This window comes from Choloepus didactylus, chromosome 8, assembly GCF_015220235.1.
Source record: "Choloepus didactylus isolate mChoDid1 chromosome 8, mChoDid1.pri, whole genome shotgun sequence".
NCBI classification, from domain to species: Eukaryota; Metazoa; Chordata; class Mammalia; order Pilosa; family Megalonychidae; genus Choloepus; species Choloepus didactylus.
The window spans coordinates 27,598,484-27,610,903 of record NC_051314.1 but is presented as its reverse complement, the minus strand read 5'-3'; the positions used below and the strand labels follow the sequence as shown (position 1 = coordinate 27,610,903).

General features: G+C 38.4%; 1 protein-coding gene across 2 annotated transcripts in view; it reads right to left on the bottom strand.

Moving 5' to 3' along the window:
- GNPTAB (N-acetylglucosamine-1-phosphate transferase subunits alpha and beta) overlaps positions 1-12,420 on the bottom strand; it is an 89,887-nt gene that overhangs the window by 31,297 nt on the left and 46,170 nt on the right. For both annotated transcript variants that reach the window (XM_037846669.1, XM_037846670.1), the window contains 2 exons: positions 5,991-6,055; positions 5,581-5,715 (listed from right to left, as the gene is read on the bottom strand). In XM_037846669.1, the coding sequence (XP_037702597.1) occupies positions 5,581-5,715; positions 5,991-6,055 (200 nt within the window). The remainder of the gene's footprint in view (positions 1-5,580; positions 5,716-5,990; positions 6,056-12,420) is intronic.

Below are 12,420 nucleotides of genomic sequence, written 5' to 3'. Positions count from 1 at the left end.
TACTGAAACACTTATGGAGAAAAACAAGTTAAAGATAACTTGGAGGTGGGATATGTAAAAAATATGGCCAAGATATGAACTAAATAAGAACTCCCCAATCACTGCTCTCCACCACCACTACCTCCATCCTACCCTTTCATACCCCTAATTACTAAATGACATACAAGAGGAGAATGAAGTAAGAATAAGGTAAATCATAAAAATAAACATAGAGGGTGTGCCAGTTTGAATGTATTATGTCCCCCCAAACGCCATTACCTTTGATGTAATCTTGCGTGGGCAGACCTATCAGTGTTAATTAGATTGCAATTCTTTGAGTGTTTCCATGGAGATGCGCCTTACCCAACTGTGGGTGATGACTCTGATTGGATAATTTCCATGGAGGTGTTGGCCCGCCCATTCAGGGTAGGTCTGAATTAAATTACTGGCACACTATAAAAGATTAGACAGAAGGAGCAAACTGCTACAGCCAAGAGGGACACTTTGAAGAAAGCGCAGGGGCTACAGATGAGAGACAGTCTGAAGACGGCCATTGAAAGCAGACTCTTGCTCCTGAGAAGCTAAGAGAGGACAAATACCCTAAATGCAACTAAGAGTGACATTTTTGAGGAACTGCAGCCTAGAGAGGAATGTCCTGGGAGAAAGCCATTTTCAAACCAGAACTTTGGAGCAGACACCAACCACATGGCTTCCCAGCTAACAGAGGTTTTCCGGACACCACTGGCCATCCCCCAGTGAAGGTACCCGATTGCTGATGTGTTACCTTGGACACTTTATGTCCTTAAGACTGTAACTGTGTAACCAAATAAACCCCCTTTCATAAAAGCCAATCCATTTCTGGTGTTTTGTGAAAAGGCAGCATTAGCAAACAAGAAGAGAGGGTGATGTCATCAATATGGTGACGTAAACAGCTACTGAAAACTTCTCTCCAGAGATTCAAAGTAAAAAAGGACAATTCTGAATTGTTTGAAACTATGGAAGAGAATGTAGCCTGAAAAGGACCCTGCAAATGTCGAATTGAAGAAAGAGAAGAATATCCGGTAGGAATCTTCCATCTCGGACCAGCCAGTCCTCTCCCCTCCCCTTCACTCGCGTTCAGTGTGGGAAAGGCACAGAATCAGCAAATGGGAACCCTTCCACCATGGACACAGACTACAAAATCTCTCCCAGCAGTGAGACATACCCTAACTGTTAGAAGACCTGGGGACAGGGGAGGACTTTTCAAGGCCCAAGTCAGTGAGGGACAAAGAGACTGAGAAAAAGTGGACCGAGACTGTGTTTCCAGCCCTGGGTCTGAAAGCCCTACCCCCATCCTTGAGGGAAGCAGCAGCCAGTAGCCGTTTCCTTGCCTTGGGGATGGCAGGAGTACTGGGTCAGCTGAAGGAGTACTCTGCCACAGGTAGAGCCCCACATCAAGACAGATTTTGGTCGGCAAATTGAGGGCATAGGAATTCCACAGTTTCAGCTCACCTGTGTAGATGCAGCCTGTGCTGGGAGGCAAGGCAGCTTCTGAGGACAATTAACTTACTGAACAACACCATCTGCTGGACAATCCGAGAGGTGCAAGGGAATTGAAAAACCTTTTTAAAAAATGCACCAGACACTTTCTTAACACAGCAGGGGCTGGCTGACATGCCCTGTATGGAAAACTGGCCCTATTTTGGCTGAGAAATACGGAAGACCCAACCGTTAAAGCATGTCTCTAAAACAAACCCAGGTCTTGCTGGTTGGCAGAAAGCACAGCACCACTGGAAGCAAGCAGATTTGTATTACCACACACAGTGAACTAACTGGGTGCCAAGTGCCTACCTCCCAACTCTGTGGCAGGCCATGGTGAGCACCTGATTTTGGGGTAAAGACCGGGGCGGGGGGGCAGAGCCAATCTGAAAACTGGCCAGCGAGAGAAACAAAGAAAAGATAGAGATCAAAGACAACCAACAAGAAAACCCTAGAAAAAGAGAATACAACCTCCAGAATAAACCAATCAAGAAAATCAGATGCCTAGACAGCAAAAAATCATGAGCCACACCAGAAACATGAAGATATGGCCCAGTCAAAGGAACAAACTAATACCTCAACTGAAATTCAGGAGTTGAAACTACTAATTAAAGGTGTTCAAACAAATCTTCTACATAAAATCAATGAGCCAAAAGAAAATGTGACAAAAGAGATGAAGAATATAAAGAAGAAACTGGGTGACCATAAGGAAGAATTTGTAAACTTGAAAAAATGGCAGAACTTATAGGAATGAAAGGCTCAATAGCAGAGATGAAAAACACAATGTAGACACACAACAACAGACTTGGAGAGGCAGAAGAAAGGATCAGTGAACTAGAAGACAGGACATCTGAAATCCTGCATACAAAAGAACAGATAGGGAAAAGAATGGAAAAATATGAGCAGAGTCTCAAGAAACTGAATGACAACATGAAGCACATGAATATACATGTTATAGGTGTCCCAGAAGGATAAGAGAAGGGAAAGGGGGCAGAAAGAATAATAAAGGAAATAATCAGTGAAAAATTTCCAACTCTTATTAAAGACATAAAATTACAAGTCTAAGAAGCACCCTGTACCACAAATAGAATTGATCTAAATAGACCTACTCCAAGACAGTTATCAGATTGTCAAATGTCAAAGACAAAGAGAGAATTCTGAAAGCAGCAGGAGAAAAGCAATTCATCACATATGTCGGAAGCTTGAGAAGACTATGTGCAGATCTCTCAGCAGAAACCATGGAGGGAAGAAGGCAGTGGATACTGAAAGAGAAAAACTGCCAACCAAGAATCCTATATTTGGCAACACTGTCCTTCAAAAACGAGGGAGATTAAAATATTTACAGATAAACACACACTGAGAGAGTTTATGAACAGGAGATCTCCTCTACAAGAAATACTAAAGGGAGTGCTACAGACAGACAGAAAATACAGGAGACAGGTTTGGAGAAGAGTGTAGAAATGAAGATATCAGGAGACAGAAAGAGGGTAGAGATTGGACATTTGATGCTGAAGGAATATAGAATGTTCAAGAGGACTAATTGTATAGATCCAGAAATGGTTAGCACAATACTGTGTGATGGTAGTACAATATTGTAAGTGCACTGAACAAAGATGATTGCAAGTATGATTGAAAGAGGAGGGTTAGGGTAGATATGACACCAGAAGGAAAGATAGAAAATAAAGACTGGAACTGTATAACTTCCTGAAACCTAGAGTGGTCAATGATTGCGATTAAATGTACAAATATAAGAATGTTTTTACATGAGGAAGAACAAATGAATGTCAACTTTCAATGTGTTGAAAATGAGATGGTATTGGGGGAAAAATACAATCAGTGCAAACCAGAGTCTACAGTTAACAGTACCTTGTAATATGCTTCCATTAATTGTAACAAAGGCAATATACCAAAGCTAAATGTCTATAAGCGGGGAATATAAGGGAGAGGTATAGGACTTTTGGCATTGGTGTTATTCTCCGAACTTTTTATTGTATTTTATTTTTATTTCACTTTTTCTTTTTTTTTTTTTTTTAGTCATCATTTTTGCTTTCTTTTTTCTCCTCTTCCTCTTTCTTTGTGGAAGAAATGGAAATGTCCTCATATAGACTGTGGTGGTGAATGCATAACTATATGATTATACCAGGAACAAGGTTTTAAAACTTTAATTTCTGTGTGAGACCAACAGAAGAGATGTTTATTTGGTGCAAAACCTATATTTTCTGTAGCACACTATATAGTTGAACGTGTATGGTCAGTTTATTGAAACACAATAATTACATGGAACTTTGAATAGGGAGTGAGACCTGGTTGGCTTGTATAGGTTTGTGTGAAGTCCTGATACATCTCAGAGTAATTTGGGCAGAAAATAAAAATGTACTTGCAAAGCCCCCTTGAGGGACTTGGGGAAAATGTGGAAATATTAAACTTCCCCAGCTGGGGAATTGCTGATATTCTCACAAGCACTGGGGACTACCAATTTAGAAGGCTGAGCCCTCAATCTTGGAGCTTGCCCTTATGAAGCTTGTTACTGCAAATGAGAGGATAAGCCTACTTATAATTGTGCCTACGAGTCACCCCAGAGAACCTCTTTTGTTGCTCAGATGTGGCCTCTCTCTCTAAGCCAACTCAGCAGGTAAACTCACTGTCCTCCCCCCTAGACGGGACATGACTCCCGGGGTGTAAATTTTCCCAGCAACATGGGACATGACTCCTGGGGATGAACCAAAGTTTCAGTGGCTGAGAGATTTCAGAGTTGAAAAGACATTCCGGAGGTTATTCTTATGCATTATATAGAGATCCCTTTTTAGTCTTTATTGTGTTAGAATAGCTAGAAGGAAATCCTGAAACTACTGAACAGCAACCCAGTAGCCTTGATTCTTGAAGACTACTGTATAACTATATAGCTTACACTGTGTGACTGTGTAATTGTGAAAACCTGTGGGTCACACTCCCTTTATCCAGTGTATGGACAGACGAGCAGAAAAACGGGGATAAAAAGTAAATGAATAATAATAAGTGATGGGGGCATGGGATGTTTTGGGTCTTTTTTTTTTAACTTTAATTTTTCTTTTTTTTTTTTTTTGCAGTAACAAAAATGTTCAAAAATTGTGGTGATGAATACACAACTATATAATGGTACTGTGAACAACTGATTGTACACTTTGGATGACTGTATGATATGTGAATATATCTCAATAAAATTAAATTAAAAAAAATACTAAGAAATATAATCGATCAGGTCTCAAATAAGCTAAGACCAGTGGTAGAACTTAAAGAGCATTTCCTTATAGAATCAAGAAGACCAGAGGCTAACAAACTCTGAGCCAAGAATTTTATGCCCTCTACTCTAAGAGAAAAGACAGGCATGTCTTATGTCAAAAGATAGACATAATGTCAAAGAGAAAGCACACTCACATGGACTGTGCCCTAAATCAATCAGGCAAATGGCTCTGAAAACAATAAACATTAAGGAAAAGGCAGGTCATGGATCAGCCTCTAAGGTCAATGTAACAAATGGCACCGATGGTCAAGCCTGGAAAGTTTAAAAGTACGCATTCTAAATACGTTAATGCCTCAACTAGTTATTAGTGAATGAGAGTTTCACACTGAACTTTCCAAATATCTGCAGCATACTCCCTTTTGAAGTGAACATTTAGTAAACATGCATGCTGGAGTTACTTCCTACATACACATATGATTTCTCCCACCTACTCCTTCCACGCTTCCACTTCCTTATGCTATAAGTCTCATGATGGTTTTTGTTTGTTATTTCCACCTCTGTATCCCCAGCAGCTATAACAGCATCTGACATATAGTATGAGCTCATTTGTTAAACAAATAAATCCTGCTTCTATCTGGGAAACCAGAAAACCAAATAAGACTCTTAGAATTTTGCCCAAAATAGGAGAAAAGAAGTTCTGAGTAGGGACCTTTCATAAGGAAAGAGCTGCCTATACAACAACATATTACTGCAGAATAGAGACCCTCTTTGCTTCTTATGATTGTTCGCTATACACTTTGAACAAAATGGGTGACATTAAATGAGACATGTCACACTGAGTGCTCTATTTTCTATACTCTTACCAGTTTTATTTTAGATGAAAGATTTTCTGGTAATTTTGTTTTTAGTTGATTTGTTTCTTTGAATGTTGGTGGAAATCCACTCAGGAAAGCCAGATCTTGCAGTAGCACTAACCCAGGTACTTCTTTATCTGTTGTCTAAAAGAAGGGGAAGAGGAAGAAAACACAACTCACTATCCGTATGATGTAGCTGATGAAAACTTACAGCTGAGAAGACTAATAAAGATCTGTTGTTGCATTATTACAAGCTTCAAAGCAAGAATGGCTAGATTATGTAAATCAGTACTCATTAATGGTAGTAAGCTAGCCTTAAAGAACAAGAAAACATTAAAAAGCTTCTCAAAGTAAAATAGCTTTATTACACTTTTATTTTTACCTACTGAAAAAATACAGTTAAATTTAAAATAACATACCAAATAGCCCCTCCAAACTGTCTGTTTGCTGTTTCCTTTAAACATCCCAGCATGGGCATCTTCGACTACAATAAATAATACACATGTTTAATGAAAACGTAATTAGATGCCTGGCAGGACGCTGGGCAAGCATTCAGAGACGTTAAAGTACTATAGTGAAGGGCCTCAAAAACAGGTGGTTGGAGGAGACAAAATTAACACATACAATAAAAGGGAAACAAGGTAAATTGGTGTATAATTAAATGTTAAATTTTATAATAACAAAGGAGAGATTCATGTGGGCAGCAGAAATGTGGAATGCTTCATGGAAGCAGTGTCATTTTAGCTAGATCTCAGAGGAGACAAATGAATGATGGAAATTCACAGATGCAGGAGCAAACATGGACAAGTTTGAGAAGAGAAAATTTTAAAACAGTGATTTAACTAGGGCAAAACATTCAGGAGAAGTGAGTAGTAGGAAAAACAGTAACCAGGCAAAGGGGTTCTGGAAAGCCAGGCAGAGGATTTAAGTTAACAGCACAGTGCCACTGGAGATTTTATGGTTCCTTAAGAGTCACAATGACAATGGCGTCCTAGGATTCATAAGGTAATTCTGAATAGAGCAGATCAAATGGAGGAAGAGTGAGGACATGCAGCCTATTTGGGAGAGAGTTCTAAAGTGATGGGGGAAAGTGAGATCACCAAACTTGCTGCTGACATTCAAGAACTGTGGAAAATAAGAGACAGGTCAGAAGGCTGCAAGTTTGAGCTTCAAAATGGGCACAGAAGGCAGGTTCAGCAAAATTACAGCTTGGCAAGAAATATGTCAATGCTGGACAAAAGTCTCAAATACATGATAAAATTATAGTAGGTGAGAACTGGAGAAAAGAAAGTCTTTGCAATATATTGTTTATCCTTCAAAAAAGCATTGAGCACTAAAACTACAAGTTCATTGCAAATAAGTTTATTAGATATACCTCTCTTTCTTTCCCTCTCTCTTTTTCCATTGATGTGCTAGGTTCTGGACTGGTAGATCAGAGAATTCTAACAGATGTGTATATATATTTGTATGTGATCTCAGCAAGATAGCTAACAATCTCTCATGTCATATCCATGGATATAACAGAAACACACAGGTTGGATGTTCAGTTAGGTGAATTATAATTTAACCAATTCAGCCTGAAGGGTGTTGAAATTATGAAACCACAATCATCCTAGAGGGAGATTTTAGAGGTTTGCCATGGATTCTGTTTTGCTGAACCCTCCGATCAAGGATTTGGAAGCTATAGAAGCCATGCTGGTGAAATTTGTGTATTTACAAAAAGGTGAACAGAGAAGCCATTAGCCTGCATAACAGAATTAGAATACCCCAAATTTTTGTAGCAATGAGTCAAATCTAGCAAAATAAATTTTTCAAAAAATAAAAAAAAAGACCTTAAAGGTAAGATCTTTAACTTGGTACCAAAACCAACTACACGAGCATAAATTAAAAGAGTATTAGCATGTATAAATTTTTTAAAGACTCAGGAGTTTTAGTTGACCTTGAGTTCAGAATGAGTCAACAATGTGCTGTGGCCATACTGTATTTCCACTGCATTCTTATGCCTCTGAACAGAAGCAAAATAATCAGAACAAAAAAGGTAATCTTCCCCAACATCCAAAATCCAATCACTTCTCAGCACCTTCACTGCACCACCCTGGTCCAAGCCACCTTTCCTCTTGGCTGAATCACAACTTTTGCACCTCCACAGTTATTCCTGCCACAGCAGCCAGATCGATCCTTTTGGAATATAAGTCAGATCACATTATTCCTCTACTAAAAACCCTCCAATGACTCCTCATCATGTTCTGGCTTAAGGTCAGAGTCCTGGTCAGGGCTACCAGGACCCACATGATTTGGTCCCCCCATTACTTCTCTGGGCTCATCTTCTGCAACCCTCTCCCTTGCTTACTCCATTTTAGCCACACTGGCCTCCTCACTCTTCTTCATACTTGCCAGACACACTCCTGCCCCAGGGTGACTGCTCCACCTTACGTGATCATTCTTTCCTCATTCGTCTCACTATCTCCCTCACCTTCCTCAAATTTTCACTCAAAATTACCTTCTCAGTGATTTTATTACGCTATCTAGAATTGCAACCCCTTCCACTGACATTTCCTCTCCTGTTTCCCGTGTTCAATTTTTCTATATAGCACTTGCCTTCTACAAACTAAATAGTTTAAACACTGTCGTGTTTATTGTCGGTCTCCCTCCACTAAGAAGTAAACTCCATGAGAGCTGATTTTCATCTATTTGCTGCTGTATCTTCAGTTCTGAGACAATAGCTAGCACATAGTAGGTATTAAAAAACACTTGTTGAATGAATAGTCCTTTTCTACCTGCAGAGACTAAACCACAATGAAATGGAATGTTGACTTCCAAGTGAAACACTTAAAAAGTAATAAAAATGAAAGCTCAGTTTGAGAACACTCTGAGAAGGATGCTGACCAGCTAAATGGACAAGAATGAAAAGAACATCACATGGGGGAGGCAACAGGGGGTACACCTGGAACTACCATGAGAAAGTTATAAGGGAGCAGCTCTATTTCCTTCTAAGTCAGTGCAGTCTCAAAGCAAAATGAATTCCCTCAGGGGGGAATCAATTTCCTATAAATCAAGGCTACAAGCTTCACTAGAAAAAACATTTTGTGGGGATGTTGCTGAGGAGACCCATGCCCAGGCTGCAAGGTTGGATCCTGTGATTTCTGAAGTACCATCCAGCTGTTAAGAGTCTATGAGGTAAGTGAAGTGGCAGTGTAATCAAATGAGGGAGAAAGGATACATTTCAAAAGAAAAATAAATCAATACGTCTCAACAGTTACCTAGGCAGAGGTTAAATGAAATAAATGAAGCATCAAATATGGCTACATGTTTTTCTGCAGCTGCCTGTTTTTACATGGCCCTGAGCTAAGAATAGTTTTTACAATTTTAAATGACTTAATTTAAAATGGTTATGTAAGTACTTTTGTAATGGCTGCCATTTTGCTCCCTGTGCACAAACCTAAAATGTATACTATATGGTCCTTTAAGAAAGAGTTTGCCAACCCCTGATCTAGATAATTAAGAATGATACTGAGTGAATTTGTGACCCACCAGAAATTTAAGCTTCATAAGGCAGGAATTTTTCCTTTTTTTTTTTTCTCTGTTGTTTCTTTGGTATTGAAAGCAATAACCAACTCAGAGCAATGTCTCAACAAATATTTACTGAATAAATGGACCTAATAAATAAGGACAGTCAAATAGAAACCCAAGTGGGTATCCAAACACAGTGTTTGGAAGACTATAGTTTAATACAGATTTTATGTCAAAATTTAGTCTTTTATGTCTTTACTATGCTATGAAAGTAGTACAGGAAAACCCAAAATTCTCTCCCTAGAAGTTATAACTGAGCTATAGTTGTTACATATGTCATTCCTTTTTCTTTTCTGGTGAAATGTTATCAGGGTACTTTACTTTAAAGAAAACTTAATTTAAAAAAAAAAACAAAGCTATATTTAGTCCAATAAAGCAGATAATTTTTTATAATTTGTGAAAGATTATTCCTTTATGGAATACTTTCCTTAATATATTTAAAATATAAGTTAGAAAAACATGTTTTTTTAATACAAAATAGTCAGTAGGAACAGATCTATATAGTGTAAAGGAGAAAATACTTTTCCTTGGAAAGGTTACAATTTCCTTTCAAATTAAAAATAACTTAAGTACCAGTGAGCCAGAAATATGCCAGGCATTGTTCAGGACATAAATTGGGGAATGATAAGGTGTATGCTCAATAAAGAAATTACACGAGACACTGTAAGTTCCTGTACTATCGAACGCTAAGTTATGAGTTAGATTACAAGTGCTACAGGAATGCACGAAGTAAAACTAAAATAAAATCATTGTGGATGTGCTAGTCTGAGAAGCTTTGGGAAGAAGACAGAAATTGAGATGGTGCTGGAAAGAAAAGAAAGCCTGGGAGAGGGGGAGGAATGGGAGATCCAGGGAGACACAAAAGCAGAAGCAAAGGCCCAGCACCATCTAGTGAGAAGCCACCGATAGCTTTGATGAGACAGGAGGGAGGGCAGGGATGCAAAGATCGATGGGCAAAACCAAGGCCATTAAAGCTGAATCCTGAAAAACAGGAAGAAGAGTTTATATATCCATGTAAAAAGCAAATAAATATACTAGCATATTATTCTCTTCAGAAAGGGAGTAAACTGATAAAAATCAGAGTTTTCAGATTTATTTGACAGTTCTGTGCTAGACAGCCTGAAGAAGAACTCTACAGTCAGACAGAGCAGGGAGGAGCCGGTTATTGGGCATGCATGAGGGAATTACTCATCAGGTATAGAGGAAACGAGATGAGTCAGAGACATAAGAATCTAAGAATGATTTGCAAAAACAAAAGCAAGAGATGGGATTAGATTATTATTTGTTCTGCATTTAAAAAAAAAAAAAAAGAATGGGTCAAAAAATAGTTCCAAAGATTTAGGCTGAGGGATATGGCATTGACAAACTGGGAAATTGAGAAAAAGACTTAATGTTGTAAACAGGAACATCACCATTTTCATTTTACTTGAGTACATGACTTAGAGGCTCCAAGTAGAGACGTTCAATACAGAGGAAGAATGAATGCAGTTCAGAGGCTAGAGCAAGAGAAGCAGGCGTGGACCTCAGCAGCTGAGTGGCCAAGAGGGAAGATGGATCTCTAAGGGTGTGGGTGCAGTTCTGTCAGGAATTACAATATTAATTCTACTATCTGGCCAGGAAAACTATATAACCAGATGTTTTAGAGTGTAAAGTATGAATGCTTCAGGTATGCTCCATCTAATGTGCGGAAAATAACATTGCACCTAAGAGTTACATGGCAGAAAAATAAGCCTCCAAAGAAGACCCCTATCTCACAACCTTTACAAAAATTAACTCAAAATGAATCAAAGATCTAAATATAAGAACCAGTACCATAAAACTCCTAGAAGAAAACATAGGGAAACATCTCCAAGATCTAGAGATAGGTGGTAGTTTCTTCGACTTTACACAAGCAACAAAAGAAAAAATAGGTAAATGGGATCTCCTCAAAATGAACTATCTCAGCACTTCAAAGGACTTTGTTAAAAGGGTGAAAAGGCATGAGTCAATGGGAGAAAATATTTGGAAACCACATATCTGATAAGGGTTTAATATCCAGAATACATAAAGAAATCCTACAATTCAACAATAAAAACTCAAACAACCCAATTAAAAAATGGGCAAAAAACATGAATAGGCATTTTTGAAAAGAGGAAATACAGATGGCTAAAAAGCACATGAAAAGATGCTCAGCTTCACTAGCTATTAGGGAAGTGCAAATCAAAATCACAATGAGATATCTCACACCTACTAGAATGGCCACTATTAAACAAACAGGAAACTACAAGTGTTGGAAAGGATGTAGAGAAATTGGAAATTATTCACTGCTGGTGGGAATGTAAAATGGTACAGCCACTGTGAAGGATGGTTTGGTGGTTCCTCCAGAGGCTAAGTATCGAGCTGCCTTATGACCTGGCAATCCCACTACTCGGTATATACCCAGAAGATCTGAAAGCAGGGACTTGAACAGACATTTGCACATTGATGTTCAGAACTGCATTATTCACAATTGCCAAAAGATGGAAACAACCCAAGTGTCCATCAACAGATGAACGGAGAAACAAAATGTGGTATATACATATGATGGAACATTATTCAGCAGTAAGAAGGAGTGAAGTTCTGAAGCATGCGACAACACGGATGAACCTTGAGGATATTACGTTAAGTGAAATAAGACAGACAAAAAAGGACAAACATTGGATGACCTCACTGATACGAATGAATTATAAAATGTAAACTCATAGACATAAAATATGGACTATAGATTACCAGGATAGAGAATGAGGCTAAAGAATGGGAAGTAGTTGCTTAATATGTGCAGAATGTTTTGATAAGAGTGAACTTAAATGTTTGGAAAGGGATAGAAGTGGTGGTAGCAGTTATTGTGAAAGAAATTAACAGTGCTGAAAGGTGGAAAGGGGAAAGTTTAGAGTCATGTATGTCACCAGAAGGAAAGATGAAGATTAAAACACAGTACAACGCAGTGAATCTTGGCAATGTATAACACAGTGAATCTGGTGGCGGACAACATCTGTAATCAACTGTACAAATAAAAAAAGTTCCTTCGTGAACTAGAACAAATGTATGATACTAATACAAGAAGTTAATAATAGAGGGATACATGGGAAAAAAATGTACCTATTGCGAACTATGGACTATAGCTGGTAATATTTTAATACTCTTTCATGAATAGTAACAAATGTACTACATCAATATTATGGGTCAATAATAGAGGGATAAATGGTATGGGAGGATTTGGGCTTTCTTTTTTATTTTTATATATTTTCTGGAGCAATGAAA